The 17,475-nt window shown below is 37.1% G+C and overlaps 1 protein-coding gene across 1 annotated transcript in view; it reads right to left on the bottom strand.

Moving 5' to 3' along the window:
• The window catches only part of Myh15 (myosin heavy chain 15), a 161,136-nt gene that overhangs the window by 110,906 nt on the left and 32,755 nt on the right, over positions 1–17,475 (bottom strand). Inside the window, 2 exon segments of the mRNA XM_058585464.1 lie at positions 4,635–4,679; positions 4,682–4,746. Of these exon segments, the coding sequence (XP_058441447.1) occupies positions 4,635–4,679; positions 4,682–4,746 (110 nt within the window).

Here is a 17,475-nt window from a genome sequence, read left to right as displayed (position 1 = left end):
GCACAGTGCACAGGCCTATAATCCCAGCAACACAGGAGGCTGAGGCAGAAGAACTGCAAGTTCAAGGCTGGCCTCAGCAAAGGTCCTAGGCAACTTAGCGAAACCTCATCTTAAAATAAAACAGAAAATAGAAAACAGGGATATGTATCAGTAGTAAAGCACCTCTGGGTCCAATCCCCAGGACTTAAAAAAAAAAAAAGCAAAGCAAAGCAAAAAGAATTCCGCTAAATTGCTTCAGGGAAGATCTCCCCATCCATGATATCCAATTGTGTTCTTCATGGCCTATATGGCATGTGTACATTCTTAGTCTACCTTCAGCAAGAAGCCTGTTAGGCCAGCATCAGCAAGAACAGCTCTACCCTTTAGGCTTCTCTATGATTTTCCATCCACCGCCCTTTGCTCAATTCCAGTACAATCATCCTCTTGTCCTGACTGTATTGGAATCGAGTCAATATCTGTATTGTAAAAGTCCTGAAGAAAAATCTTCCTTACCATTTTAACAAGTGTCATGAATTTTTTTTCTTTAACACTACATACAGCAAAGGTTGGCTATTTATAAGTATGGTAGGTTAGAAATTTGCAATTCCTAGACTTTGCTCAGTTGCTACTGTTGCAGCTACATACAAATTGTATAACCCATGGCAAATGACCTACCTTTTCTGGGATGCAGTACTTTCTTCCAAATAATGAACTTTAAGGTTTTTTTCTAGCCTCGGCTTCTAACTCTTCATTATATTAGTTCCTAGAGTTGCTCTCATCACCCTAAATGGAGAGTGGCCTTTGGTAGCATCATTCTGATTCAGATTTCCTACTGTCAAAGTGAGGCCACATGACCCTTCCTTGGAAGGCTATGGCAAAGGCTCTCATGAAACCTATAGGAGACACATCCAATCTCTGTGCCTGAATGATGCCACAGGAATGCAAATCCAGCTTCCACAATGCAAAAGTGCTGTTGTTGTAGCAGGTTTCTGACAGACTCCAAGTAGGAGTGAATTTCAGGGATACTCTCCAAGCCTGGAAACAGAATGTACCCCAAAGTGCAACTAGCAAAACAGGCCTATCACATGCCTCCTTCTGCCCAGGAGAGAGCACACAGCAGGGCCATTTGGTGTCTGGTGGTGATTTAGTTGTGAGTCACCTACCCTGATGGTTATCTTGTGTCATTCCCACAGGAATCCATAAGCTGGATGGCATCAGTTTTTCATGATGAGCATTAAGAGGGTACAAATAAAGCATCAAGAGGATTTTCATCCTGTTGACACCAAGGAAAGCAGTCTGTCTACAGCAGTCAGTTTGAAACTTTAAAAAGAACACGAATCACTTGCTCACCCCATTTTCATTTCCTAAATGCTCGAGAAGCTGTTTGAACAGGTGTGGGGAGTGGCAGAGAAACACAGGAACAAAGTCTGGAAATGCAGGCAGAGGGAGATGTCGACAGTACGATGTCTGCTGAATGAATTGATGAAACCCCTAGGTCAATATGCTGGCTGGCTAAGGAATCACCATAATCTTTTTCATCATTTTCTGTCCAATGAAGAAGCAAGAAGGGAAATATTATACTTCCATTTTTCAGGAGGAAATGGACCCATTTCTTGGCATTTAAAAGATAACCTTATAGAAGATTTTGATTACTGCAGGGCAATAGTTCAGGAAAAAAAAAATAGAAAAACAAAGAAATGAAGTCAAATGTTAAAGTTCATTGCCTTTTTCATCTATAACATAATGACATATGCATATCTCAGGTTTTTGTCAGAGATCCAGTGAGTCAGAGAATGTAAACTTACAGAGCATGGCACTTGGAATTCGTATCCAATGTTGGCTCCCCTTTCCCATTTCATTTCCCCTGTATCACTTCTCATCCTCACCCCAGCATTTACTAGCTGTATCACCTTGTGCAGTGACTCTTTAAGAGTTACTGTATTCAGCTGTAAAACAGAAATATTAATAAGACATACTTTAAATGGTTGCTATTAGATAGGATATGATAATCCACACACATCTCTTAGCACAGTAGCCATAGTTAAGTACTTGGCAGACACTGATTACAAGTATTATTGTTGTGTCATCATTATCAATCTTTTCTAAAATCAAATATCTTATTTCTAATAGATGTAGAGCTATCATGAAATTATAAAATACTTGATAATCATGTTTAATAGCTCTCAACTTGGGAGCAGCCCACTTGGAATGGGGAGGGCATCTTCTGGCTGCCATAATGACTGAGAAAGCTACTGGCATTTAGTACCTGGGGGCCAAGGATGTCAAACATCTACAAAGTGCCCTATTCTCTCATTCATGAAAAATTTCCCATCATAGATGCCAAATGCCTCCCCATGGAGAAACAAAAAGTCATTCAACCTCTTCACTGTGGAGCTCAGAGATGTGAAGATAATTGACCAAGGTATTAGAGTGAGGTAGCATTAGAGCTAGGACTAAACTTTATATAGTGTTAACACTGCAGGAATTTTCTCCATCTTTTGCAATTGTCATCAACAAAGCATACTTGTCTCTGTTCTGAGCAGTGAATATTTTCTCTATAAAGTCTGTTAAATTCCTAAGAAGAGCCTTATAGTATGCTCACTGTAACTCTAGGAGAGAAAGAGGTTTATGTTTTATGTTGAATAATAATAGACTAGCTTGCTTTACCTATTACAGGCTGGACTGGTAACTGAGTCCCCTAGAATATAATATTTAAGGGATGAAAATTTGATTTCCATCCTCTTATGGGCTCATTAGTTTTATAAAGAGAAATGTCCCATTCTATCACCATCATAGGTCATGCATATACATGTTATGGTGAATATCTATGAAATCAGGAAACGGCCAAACCTCCCTAACTCCAATGCTGAGAAATAGGTCAATTATTGTTCTGTGGAACATGATTCAAGTTCCACTCAGGGTGGCCATTTTTACATTGGAGATTACCTACTGGTTGCAGAGCACTGTGTTAGATGCCAGGGTAATGAGATGAATTAGACACAGACCAAGGCCTCAAAAAGGCTAGGTTACCAGGAAGATAAAAACGTAGGCAATTAGTTCAATATAGTAAAATTAGTATTGTGGTAAAATTAGAATTATTGGTTTATAGAGTAAGCTAATCTTACTGTAATAAAATTAATAAAATTGATTTTGATTATAATTTTTATGTTATAAATAACATGGACATTGTATGGCAATATGTAAATCAATGGATGTGTAACTGATGTGATTCCGCAATCTGTATACAGGGTAAAAATGGGAGGGAGTTCATAACCCACTTGAATCAAAATGTGAAATATGATATATCAAGAACTATGTAATGTTTTGAACAACAAACAATAAAAATTAAAAAAAAAATAACACGGACACATCAGATACCTTAAGAAAAGAGTTTATTATAGTCAAAATGACTATTTTCTACCACAATTATGTACATTCATCTATCTTTTTTTCAGGTTTGATATGTATGCAGAGAAAGACATCTGAATGTCACCTGAATACTAGCTGTATGTCCTTTGGAATATTACTGAGATTCTTTTAACCTCAGTTTCCCCAACAGGAGAAACACAGGTATTCCTGCCCTGATTCCTTCTGAGTATTTTAAGAATGAAAAATGATCAGACTTGTGAATACTTCACCAATATTATACATGACAGTGAAGGCTATCACTTCACCTTGCTAGTCCCTCCTCAAGGAGGCTCTATTTCTCAGTCCCCTGTAGCTAAAAGGACAATTTGACAAATTCTCACCAATGGAATGTTAGTGAAAGTAATGTCACCTCTACCCCAAGCAGTTGGGCTGGGTAGACTTTCTCTACAAATTATCTTTTCTACCTTCAGCAACTTCTGACCAAGTGTCCCAGAAAGCATAACTACAAAATGGAGATGACTATACACATTTTCTGGGACTTGGTACGAGAAATATTTTCACTGTCACTGAGGTTTTAGTGTATTACTGTAGCATGGCCTATATCAGATTAATCTATACAGCAGATATAAATTGATATTTTGAAAGGTACCAGCTTACATAATTGGTATCATTAGCTAGTAGCCCTGGGAACATTTACGGCAAGCAGGCAAACCTCAAGATGAGCAGTCCTCAGCAAGTTCACTATTCTGTCATTGTAACATTGTCCTAGATGCTAAGCAAAACCTACAAGACCTTCCATCTCTCATTTCCAACACTTCCTCCCTTCAAATACTGACTTCAGCCTATGTATTAAGCCCCTTCCTCAATTGTCAGGTCACCATGTGTCTGTTACACTAATGAAGTCAATGTGCCAAATAGATGAGGAATGCCAATTTGTTATTTTTATTCATATCAGAAACCAACAGTTTTGAATGCACCATAGCTACAAACAAGGTGCTGATCACAAGTGAAATATTTGCCTGTATCTACAAAGAGAACAAAGAGACATGTTACCTAAGGCAAGACTGTCAAAACATGTATTTCAGACTAGAGAGAATCTTAGCATAGGGTCAGTTACTGTCCCATGCTTCATAAATAAACACATTTGGAATACTCATCACAGTAGCTATTTCATGCTTCTTAATATAAGCTTTCATTGTTGACAATCTCAGTAGTTGAGAATATACAATATTTACACAAATAGTACAAGATCAAATAATTATAATGTTCTTGAAATATCACCTTACCTGTTCTACATTTTGACTTCTGGTAACATTCATTACCAACTTTGGTGTTGAACCAAGCCCTTCATCAACTCAAAGTAGTTAGTGCCCTTGAATAAAGCAGACTTGTTAGCACCTGGTCATAAGAAAAGAAGGAAGGGAAGAAGGGAGAGAGGTAAAGAATAAGTGAGGGAGTAAAAATCTATTCCATTATAGCCAAACACATTACATATTACTACATCAATGTAGTGAGATAAAATTTAAGCTTGAAATAAATGCCTGAATCCTAAATGCTTAAAGGAATCTATTTCTTGGAGATGCAAATCAAAACCACACTGAAATGCCACTTCACACCCACTATAATGGCTATAATCAAAAAGACATAGACAATAACAAGTGTTGACAATGATGAGAAATTAGAACCCCTGTACCCTGCTGGTAGGAATGCATGGTGTGAACACTATAGAAAACAGTTTGACAATTACAAATTAAACACAGAATTACTAAAGGACACAGCAATTTTTCTCTTAGGTATGTTTCCAGGGAAAATGAAAACACATGTTTACACAAAAAATTATATGAATGTTCCTACTAATATTATTCATAATAGTCAAAAATAGGGGAAAATGTCAAGTGATGAACAGATAAACAAAATGTGATATATTTAAACAACGGAATAATATTCAGGTCTAAAAGGGAATGAAATAATGACGTATTATGCTATGATATGGCTGAAACTTTAAAACATTACACTTCTTGGAAGAAGAAACAAAAGGCCCCATATTGTAGGATTCCATTTTTATGAATTGTCAAGAATGAGAAAATCCACAGAGACAAAATGTAGTTTTGTAGTGACAAGGTGCTGGGGAAAGTAGTAATTACTAATGAGTACAGGGCTTCTTTAGGAGAGATGAAATGTCCTGAATTATATGGTGGTGATGGTTGTACAACCTTGTGAATACACTAAAATTCACTGAAATACACACTTTAAAAGGGTGAATTTTATGATATATGGATTATTTCCCAATTTTAAATAGAATTGATTTCTTGATACTAGCCTTTCCTAACAAGAACTATTTCTAGGTATATGCTTACAGATTCTTTGAATGAAACAGGGACTTAGGTTGTGAAATTTGATCATTCAAGACAACCACCACCAATCAACACAAGTCAGGACACTTGCCCAGATCTATCAAAAACCCTTTCTTTTCCTCTGAAGTCTGTTTACTCCATAGTGCCCTCTGCTGCCCAACAGGAATACAGATGTTGCACTGAATATTTTCTAAAACAAAACTTCAATTTTCTAAAGAAGTAGGAAGGATAAATGTTGTCAGAAGAAAACATAAATAGGTCTGTACTCCATTAGGGGTTTAAAAAATGAAAATTATATGAAAGAATGCTACAGGCAAAAAATTATAAACATATTTCAAATTGTTGATTTCAGTTATGAAACAAAATGAATATTCCACTCCTTTGGCACCTCTCTGGTATGCCTTCCACTTTAATTAAATTCTGAGATATGCTAGTATGTCTTACATAGTAATTCTGTAAAATGTCTTACAATGCAAGATGAGGCAGTTTTTCATTAGTGCACTAAAAAAGAAAAGAAAAAGGTAGATGTAAGGGAGATGGAAAAGGTTGATCAATGGGTCCTAAGTTACAGTTAGATAGGAATAAAAAGCTCTGGTGTACTACTGCACAGTAGGGCGACTAGGGACAACCATTATGTACTCTACATTTCAAAAATCTAAAAGGAAGTATTTTGAATGTTTTCACCATAAAGAATTGACAGATGTTTGAAGAGATACACATAATTAATCTGACTGAAACACTACATGGTGTATCAGAGCACTGTTACTCCAATAATACTGTACATTTTTGCTTTTTATGAATATTAAATATATTTTTGTAAAAAAAAAAAAAAAAGAAAGAACTCCAGGTAGCAGGGACAGCATAGGCAAAATCCTGGAGCTGTGAAACAAGGCACTCTCTTATCGTTTCACTTATGAGCTCTTCCTTTTTAAAAACTAAAATTAGCCTGTTATTCTGTTTAAAATTTTTTTGTCTTTTGGGTTTCCAAAGCAATACACGTTTATTTCAAGTATTAAAATGATACAGAAATGAATAAGTGCATAGATATTGTTTTCTTATGTAAGTGCTAGACTAAATCATACTTGTTCTTTTGGAACATGTTTCTAAGTCAGTACATGTAATCAAGTGCATTTTACTATAGCCTCATCTTTGGATATTTAGTGTCACATTGTTCAAAATAGGTGGTATGATAGCTTAGTGATTAAAGGGGTCAGCCCTGGAGTCACATGAATCCCAGAGATGCATCTTACTGTGTAACATTGGGTAAGTGCTTAACTGTTCTGGTCTCAATTTCCCTCTGTGTATTGTAAGGATCAAAAGAATACATATCTACTTCTTGTGATTGCTGTGACGAATTAAAAAGTTGACATTTGCAAACTATTTAAAATGGTGTCTGATGCAGTAAGTTCTTTAAATGTGAGCTCATATTACCAGAAAGTATTTAATCAGGATTGACAGTATCTATGCTATTTTCATTTTTTTTTTGCATGTTTTAGCTTCTAAAGAAACTTCCAAGACAAGTTTTGAATTACTTTTACCCTCTATTATATTTGGGCTCTCCTCTTTCTTACCTACCACCACCCAACCAGTGTATACTAATGGTGACTGTAAGGGGCAGCACAGAATGTGGGTGGTAAAGTCCAGTGGAGGAACTTCTAGGCCAGACCCAAAAGGAGCCATTACAGATTTTCTTTCTGCATAGAGGCCTTACTAGGAAGGCAAATACTAAGCAAAGACTGGGAAAGAAAGCAGCAAGATTAGGAAGTAAGGAAACAGTAAGCTAAACGGTGGAGGCCCGAGTCAGAAACCAGGGAATGAATGCAGGTCAGAAACAAAACCAGAGACAAACCTGTGGACAGAAAACTCAGAAGAATGCTTTGGGCACCACATTTTTGATGTACCTTCTTTGGGGAGATACTTCACTGTATCTATGGTTCTCATCAGCCTGTGGCTACGAATGAGATTGTGTTAATAATAATGACAACTCACAAGTCTTTCTACCCTTCATGCTCATACACAGAACTTTGCCTTCGACTCCCAAACTCTCCCTGGACCATTTCTGGGAGTCAGGAAACTAAGAAAAGAAAACAGAATATATATATATATATACATATATACATATATATACATACACATATACACACACACATATACACATATACACATACATATATATACACATACACATATACATATATACATACACATATACATATATACATATACATATATACACACACATATATACACACACATATATATGTATGTATATATACATAGCTGTGCACACACACATGTGTATATCTGTATATATACAAGTATGTATATGTATACATATACCACCATGCCCGGCCTCAGGCCTTTTCATTTGAGACAGGTTCTCACTGTGTTACTGAGGCTGGCTTCAATGATATATGTATACATATCATTTCCTGAGCAATAATCCTAAACAGGGAACAAGTTTAAAACAAAGAAAAAACAACTAGAAAGCTACATGTCATTTATATTAGCAACATATATCCATTTCCTTTGTTTGGACCATTGAAATTCTCACAGGAGTTTTAACAGCTTGAAATGTTTGGTAAGTTATTAACTAAAAATCAATATTTTATTTGCATACATTTCTACGAACATACTTAACTTGACGTCAATTTGCAGTGTCAATGGCTTGGGTCCTCAGCTGCTATTGAGATAGAAGAGGCCAGGCTGTGGAGAGTAGAGAAGGGGCAGTCAAAGTCATAAAGAGGGCAAGCACAATCATTTTAACAACACTAACATGTTAAAACAGTTCCTGTGTCTAAGAACCCATAATCCACTGGCACCCACAGTGGGCAATTGAAATATCAAGAGGCCACCAAAGAAGCATATCAACTTCTCCTTAAGTGGCTGTAAAAGGAGGAGCACTGAAGGACTTAAAGCGCACTCTTGCCCCTGCTCCAGGAGTTCTGAGTCTCTTTCTCACTTTGCTTTAAAATAAAATTCCTGCTTGCTTACTTACCTCAGCGTTAGAGGTATTCGTTCTTTAACTGCATAAACCACAAACCTGGTCCCAACTCTTGTTGGTAACACTATAAAACTTTCAAAATTTAAAATATATTTGGGAAAATAAATAGATTTGGGAAAATAAATAGAAAATTAAAATAGAACAAACATACCCATCCTATGCTGAGATGTTCCTGTTAAAGGTGCCAGGTTTGGGGACAAAAGCCCTATTATTTCAAGTCAGAATTTAATGAGTTAGAATTATAGGCTTTTTAAATTGGGAAAAAAAGTATAAAAAGCATCTAATCCAATATGAAAATACTTGAAAAGGAAAAATGCAACAGTATGCCTGGTCAATCTGAGTGGAGACAAACAAGTACATAGTGGCTGTCCAGGCAACAGATAAGGAAAAAAAAAAAGTTGGTTTTATAAGCTTTGGAAACAGTCAGATGGATAATATAGGTAATAACAGTCTCAAAGATTAGCTTCTCACATCCAGAGTTGCTTTCTTTCTTTTTTCCTGTGTTAAGGCATAACTTTAAAGCTATTTTCATCCACAAACAAAATAAACCAAATTCTTTGTATAGTATCTCACCTTAAGTTTTAACAGAAATAGCATCCAATGTTACAGGATTATTTCTCATCCACTCCAGGGATAGTTGAGTAGGTACAGACTGAACCACTGTTACTGGATTTTTCCCAGAGGTTTACACTAAACATCATAATATATGTTCTGTTTTGACTGGGCAGAAAATAGTCATGGTCATAATGTTCTGAAAAATGTTTATAATTATATAATCAAGACAAAGTACAAATTTACGGGTAAAAAGTCCATTTGGCATTCACAAAATATTGTTTTAAACCTAGTAATATCTGAAAATACATTTTAATCATGTTCCTAAAGAGGCTTATAAAATTCTCACCAATAAGTACCATTAGGACTTAATGAATGATCCCATTGACATTATGAATGAACCCATGGCTTTTAATTAGGTTTTAACTACAGGTTTAACCATAGATTTCATTCAGCAGCAGCATCTTACCCAGGAGTGGGTAACTTGGCACAGTGGTTCTCTAATGTTGATGTGTATTAGAGTAGCCTGGAAAGCTGATAAAGGACCTAAGGATGAGCCTCACTAGAATAGGTTAGACCCTGAGACTATAGGTTTATCAGGTTACCTACATGATTCTGAAATACTTCTTTTTTATTTCTCCATACTGGGGACTGAACCCAGGGACATTTTACCACTGAGCTACATCCTCAGCCCTTTTTACTTTTTAAATTTTATTTTATTTTTTGGGGTGCCATAGATTGAATTTAGAAGCACTCACCTACTGAGCCACATCTCCAGATCTATTTTGTATTTTATTTAGAGTAAGGGTCTGAGTTGATTAGCACCTCTCTTTTGCTGAGGCTAGCTTTGAACTTGCGATCCTCTGTCTCAGCCTCTGGAGCTGCTGGGATTATAAGCGTGAGCCACAATGCCCAGCCTCAGCCCTTTTCATTTGAGACAGGTCTCACTATATTACTGAGGCTGGCTTCAAATTTGCAATCTTCCTGCCTCAGCCTCTCAAGTAGCTGGGATTAGAGCTGTGCAACCCACCTCCACTTCTGATACCCAGAAAAGTTCCAGGACAATGTCGTCATTTCAATGGACTGCAATCTTGCCCACCTACTGGGATCACCTAGAAAGTTGTAAAAACAAATACTGATACCTGCATCCTACAACCGGAGACATCAGAGACATTTTCTTGGATCTGGGTGATCCCTGCACTTCAGGCATTTGTCTTTCAGGAGATTCTGGTATATAGCCAAAAGTGCAAACTTTCAACTGGAGATGGGTAGTCAGATTTGGTAAGTGCATTTGGAAGTCAAGAAGATGGAGAAATGAAGTACAACTTCACCTAAAATCTGCTAAAGAGAGAAATGCGAGAAGCATTGTTTTCCAACTTTATAATTCTATCCCAGTGCAGTCCCATCTGTAAATAAGGAGATAAAAATGAAAGGAACGATGTCAGTTTTATCGATCTAAAATCTGGCTAATCTGAATTTATGATAATGACATTCAGTATCTCATGGAGGGTTAATGATTTCTGAGCTGTTCACATTTCATTAATTTATTGAACGAAGTTTTAGTGGGTACTTTGCAATGTACGAAACTTGGTGCTATGTGCTATGGAAGATGGATAAGCCAGAAAAAATTCCCTGGTATCAAGGAGTTTATCAACCATGAGAGTAAATAAAACACAAGTATAAATTAGCTGTCAGTGAAACAAATGCATAAGACACAGAAATCAAGTGAAAAACTCTTCTAGAAGATATGATCAGGGAAGATTCAAAAAGAAGCAACATTTAATTTGAGACTTGAAAGGTTTTGATGGGTAATTGTGGGAGAACAAGAATTTCTGAAATACAACGTTGAAATCATATGGGTGGCAGAATTTGAGGTATGGTCAAAGGAGAGGTTATAATCCAGATTGTACCATGAAAATCTAAGAAAAATCAGTAATTTCTGGTTGTGATCTGAGGCAGATTGTGCCATGAAAATCTAAGAAAAATCAGTAATGTCTGGTTGTGATCTGAGACCACATTAAGGTATCAGTTAAGTAAGAGAGGAAATGTTAAAGATACTTTAAGCAGATAATAATATAGAGTTATGCTTCAAAATAATTAATTTTCTGGAAGTGTGGAAGACAGACTACTATGGGAAGAATTTAAAAGTATAGTCGGTGAACCTGTTGCAGAAGGCCAAAATGCAAGATGTTGATGGTCTAAACAAGTAATGCGAAAGGGAAAATAGAGACTGAGAAACATGACTAAGACCTTTTCTGTCTATGAAGTAGAAAGATGAACAATATCACGAACATGGATAGGAACTCAGGAAGAAGACAAGAATCTGGAGAAGAAGTTGTGCTGAGTTTTAGCCATGCAGAGAATATGCAATAAGAAGTTAGAAAGTGGGGGTGAAAGTCAAAGAGGTAAAGGCTAGGACTGCACTTTGGGTGTGATACTCTCCCCTCTCTCCCCTCATCTCCATCTGCCCAGCTCCTTCAATTTTTTTTTTCTGAAACAACTAGCTGCAAAAAATTATCAAAGCTTATTATATTAAGAGCCTTTAGTGGAATATCCAAGATGTTTGAATAGAGGTGCCCAGGACTCACCTCCTCCACACAGAAGAAATACTACTGTATTTCAAGGAGAATGAGGAAGGAGAACACTAGAACACAGCATGAATGTGACAGGAACCTGAAATGGCATAGAAACTCAGGTTGGCAGCATAGAGAGCAACAAAATCCACTGCAACTGTGACTGCGGCTCCCACACAGCAGGATCTCCATGTAGTCAAAAGGTCAGCAGGAGAGTTCCAGTGACCCCCATTATCACTGTGGACCTGGAGTCCTACCTACAAGGGAATTCTGTCATTCTCACAGTACTGTTTTGCTACATAGAATTCACATTGGATACTTGCAACCCCCAGAGCCCAAGCCACAATAGCACAGCAACATCTTAAGAAAGGAGACATTGCTAGAGTCCATCCCATCACAGGTACCAGCAGTCACTGCATCCCCCATTCTTGGGACCCCACAATCATTCCACCACACTCACCCAAAAGGCTGGAATCTCACAAATACAACTAAGTTTAACCATGCACTTGTAGCCCTGGCACGTGAGTCTAGAAAGTGCTCTGCACTCCAGGAAACAAGTAGGCTAGCACAGCAGACAGGCTGACCCCACCAGTGAAATTGACGAGCATTCCCCTTGGGCTTGAGGACAATATCCCTATTATCTTTGTCCCAGGCCTGGTGCCTCAGATGCCACCAGAGTTATCAGCCCTCCTTTTGGGGGCCTAAGGACATGTCCTACCAGAGCCCATTGCCTCAACATTGTGAAGTCCACAGTCAGAGACTCTGGTGCAAATAGCAATTATCACCATGGGGACAGAGGACACACCCCTCCACAGACATTACCTCTAGCATTGTGGATACTACTATTGCCATTAGCATTCACTTCAATGGGACCTGAGAGCATGCTACTCTGCAACCAACCCGCTCTTCCCCAGCATTGCAGCTACTGCTGCCAGAGGGTACACTGCCTTTGGTACTCATTCCCCGGGCAGAGCCTGAAAATATGTCCCTCATGTGGCCCATACCCCTGGCATTGCCAGAATTATCATCAGTACTTGTCTCTTGGGGGCCTACGTTGATGTCCACTGTAAAGTTTCACCACTATTTCCACAAACAACTGCAGTCTAGATCCTGAGAAAAATAGACACCACTGACATTGATTCTATCTGAAGAAATCACAGAGAGGCTACAATTCTGTGCCTACTCAGAAACAAAGCCAAATGAAAATGTCTTTCCCCATGAAAGCTATTTCATAAAATTGGGAGAGTCGATGCACAGATATCAACATAGAGTTACAAGAAGATGTAAAAGCAAGGAAGCATGACACCTCCAAAGAAACAAAATAATTTTCCAGAAACAGACTGCAACATAGAATTTACTTAAAGCCTGAATAGATTTTAAAAAAAATAATTCTATGGAAACTCAGTAAGATGCAAGAGACTAACATTAGACAATTCAATGAAATGAGGAAAATGATTCATGATATGGATGAGAATGATGGGATAGAAATCATACCCCAAAAAAGAACCAATCAGAAACCTTGGAGCTGAAAAATTCACTCCATGAAATAAAAAGTAATTATTGAGAGTTTTAAAGACAGAGTACATGAAGGAAAAAGAATTTCTGAAGTTGAAGAGAGGTCTTTTGAAATAGCCCAGTCAGGAATCAAAGGAAAATATAAGGAAGAACAGAAGAGAACCAGGGAGGAGGAGAGAAAAGGGCAAGAAAGAAGAAAGAGGATGAAAAAGCCCAAGAGACTTCTGGGACACCATTAAGTGAACAAATATTTGCCCTATTGGGATTTCAGAATAAAAGGGGAAAGTCTTTAAAAATCTACTTAGGAAATGATATCTAAAATATTCCAAGAGGTATTGACATCTAGATCCAGGAAGCTAAAAAACAACAACAACAACAAACCCCAAACCTAAGCAGGCTCAACCATAAAAGACCCTCTTTGGGGCAAATTATAATCAAATTGTCAAATCCAGAGACAAAGAGAATTTTAAAAACTGCAAGAGAAAAAGAATCAAGTCACATATAAGGAAAGCCCTATTATTCTAACAGCAGATTTCTTAGCAGAGACCTTAAAGGCCAGAAGAGAATGGGATGATATACTCAAAGGCCTGAAAAAAAACACTGCCAACGAAGAGTACACTACTCAGCAACACTATCTTCAGAAATCAAGGTGACATACAGTCTTTCCCATACAAGCAAACACTGAGGGAATTCTTTTTTAAAAAATTTTAAATTTAATTTTAGTCATACATGACAGCAGAATGCATTTTTTGACACATAATACATACATGGAATGTACATACATCATATTGTCTATTCTATTCTGCTGCCCTTCCTATACCCCCTAATCCTCCCCTCCTCTCCCATCCTTTCTCTCTATCCAATCTAATGTGACACACTTTTTTTTTCTTTTTCTCATCACATCATATATGTATTCTGTATGACGATGAGGTTCTCCTTCCATCTTCCGTGCAACTCCCCTTCTCCCTCTTTTTCCCTCCCACCTCTCTTCCCTATTTAGTGGTAGTCTTCTTCTCATGCTCTTCCTCCCTATCCCATTTTGAGTCACCCCCCTTATATCAGAGAAGACATTTGGCATTTGTTTTTTAGGGATTGGCTATCTTTACTTAGCATAATCTGCTCTAATGCCATCCATTTGCCTGTAAATGCCATGATCTTGTTATTTTTTAGTGCTGAGTAATATTCCATTGTATATTAATGCCACATTTTTTTTAATCCATTCATCTATTGAAGGGCATCTAGGTTGGTTCCACATTCTAGCTATTGTGAATTGTGCTGCTATAAACATTGATGTGGCTGTGTCCCTGTAGTATGCTCTTTTTAGGTCTTTTGGGTATAGTCCGAGAAGGGGAATAGCTGGGTCAAATGGTGGTTCCATTCCTGAGGGAATTCTTCATCACTACAACAACTTTCTAAGATACATTTAAAGGAGTGCTACATTTGTAAGCAAAACACTGGTAACTACCATAGTAAAGCAGAGGCAAAAGAGTAAAACTCACTGGCAGACAAAACAAAAAATGAACAAGAACAAAAACGTCTCATTATAGAAAACTACCAAATCACAAAGATAAATAAGAAGAGAGACAGGAAGGAACAAAAAAAAAAATAGAGAAAACACTCAAGAAAACTATAACAAAAATGGCAGGAGTAAGTTCCTACATATCCATACAAGCTGAATGGAAATGGATTGAATTTTCCAATCAAAGGAAATAGAGTGGCCAAATGAATTTGAAAAAAACAAAAAACAAAAAACAAAACAAGACCAACTATATGTTGTGCCTACAAGAAACTCACTTCACTGGTGAAGATATACATAGATTTAAACTGAAGGGAGGGAAAAATATTCTCTGCAACTTGAAAACAAAAGTGAGCCAAAAACAAAACAAAACAAAACAAAAATACTAAGTCAAAATCTTTTAGGAGAGAAGGAGTATATAATGATAAAAAGATCAAATCAGTAAGAAGAAATTATATACACACACACACATATATATATACACACATATATACACACACATACATATATATGACGTTTTATATATACACATACAAACATATATATATACACACACATATAATGTACATATACATGTATCCCAAATACCTAAGCATCCATACATAAAGCTAATACTATTGCAGCTAAAGAAAAAAACTAGATGCCAATACAATAAAATTTGGAGAGTAGTTATAGCAAAAATCCTGCAACTAGAATGTGTTCACATACTCCAAGAAGAACCAAATGGCCAGCGAGGGCTACATGTAAAGGAGTAAGAGAAAATGGCAGAAGATGGAATTAAAAGGATTTAGAGAAATATCACAGATGACAAGGAGGCTATCACTAAGGGTTGGGTTGTATTTACAGTAAGGTGGAGACACAGTTGGGTGTACAGCAGAGGAGAGACATGGTCTGATTTACACTGTAAAAGAATTGATGCTGGCTCCTATGTGCAAAAGAACCTACCATCGATGAGGGTGGAGGCAGGGGGATCAGTAAGGAGGCAACTGCAATAATGTGGAAGAAAATGATGGTTCAAGTAGGTGGTAGCAGTGGACATGGTCATGGAGAGAAGTTACGAGTTGGGGTTTGTTTCAAAGGCAGAAGCAGTAAGAGAGGAGTTCAGGATGACGCTACAGTTTGAATCACAGCAAATGGCAGTGATCCACTTGACACCTTCTTAGGAAGCAGAAATGAAGAGCTGGTAGCAAGAGCGCTGAGATATTTTGTTCTACACATTGAGTTGAAAAGGTAACCTAAGAAATGAGAATCGAAAGGAGAGAGACAGGATTCAATGTTTGAGCTTTGCATCCCCACAGCATGTAAACATTGGGACGATGACAACACTTTGGTAAAGAACCTGAGGAGCCACTATGGACACTGAATGACATTACTTACTTCATTTGCTCATCTGTGTCTTCTTTGTTAATGATCTGCCTCCTTTTTGTAATAAAAACAAATCTTCAAAGGACTTTCTTTCAATGCATGGAAAAAGAAAACAATGACAACAACAACAAAATAAGTCACCATAAAAGCATCTATTCCCATGTTCCTGTATAAAGCCCTCACACTCCCTCCACATCACCTCCCTGACTGCACTCCTGCCTGTACTCAAGTACCCTCTTCTCTGAGGGGACATCCTAACCAAACTACGTACGAGAAGCTCCTTCTCCTTTTACTCTGCATTGGCGTCTTTTCACTATTATTTCATACTTATTTGTCTGTTCATTGTTTATGTTCCACACAGACAAGGCAGGGACAATATCTTGTTCATAGATGTATCCTCAGCAGCAAGAATAGTCCTCAGTACAGACTGGCCTCAAAAACTACATATTAAATAACAAATGGACAAACAATCCAGTTAATAATGGGCCAAGGATGTGAATAGACATTTCTCAGAAGAATATAAATAAACTGCCAATAAGCACTGAAAAGATGGTCAATATCAATAATCGTTAGGGAAATACAAATCAAAATGACAATGAGATACTTCTGTCCATCCATTAAAATGACTATTATAAAAAACAAAAGGAGGGACAAATAGTTATCCATATGTAGAATGAGACTAGATCTTTATTTCTCACTCTGCATAAAAATCAATTTAAAATTAGATCAGAAACAAAGCAACTTCTAGAAGAAAACATACAGTTAACACTTCAGCATAGAGGCACAGGCAATGACTTTTAATAGGACTCCTAAAGCTCAGGAAATAACAAGAATTGATAAATGTGATGGCATCAAATTAAAAAACTTCTTTACTGAAAAGGAAATAATGTGGAGACAGAACCTGCAGGATGCAAGAAAATTTTTCCTAGCTACTCTTCTGACAGAGGATTAATATCCAGAATATATAAAGAACTCAAAAAACTTAACACAAAAAAATCAAAAGACCTGATTAATAATGGGGCAAATGAACTAAACAGACACTACTCAAAAGAAAAAATACAAATGGCCAATAAATATATGAAAAAATGTTCAACATCATTAGCAATTAGGGAATTACAAATCAAAACTACCCTGAGATTTCATCTTACTCCAGTCAGAATGGTAGCCTTGAAGAAAAAAAAAAAAACCAAACAAACAGAAAATTGGACTGCACAGTTATCACTGTAGAATATTTTTGCCTTTAGTGAA

This window comes from Marmota monax, unplaced genomic scaffold (assembly GCF_021218885.2).
Source record: "Marmota monax isolate L192 unplaced genomic scaffold, Marmota_monax_Labrador192_F-V1.1 WCK01_AAM20220418_F8-fsc00156, whole genome shotgun sequence".
Lineage (NCBI taxonomy): Eukaryota > Metazoa > Chordata > Mammalia > Rodentia > Sciuridae > Marmota > Marmota monax.
The sequence above is the reverse complement of the archived record's forward strand: the minus strand, read 5'-3'. Positions and strand labels throughout refer to the sequence as shown.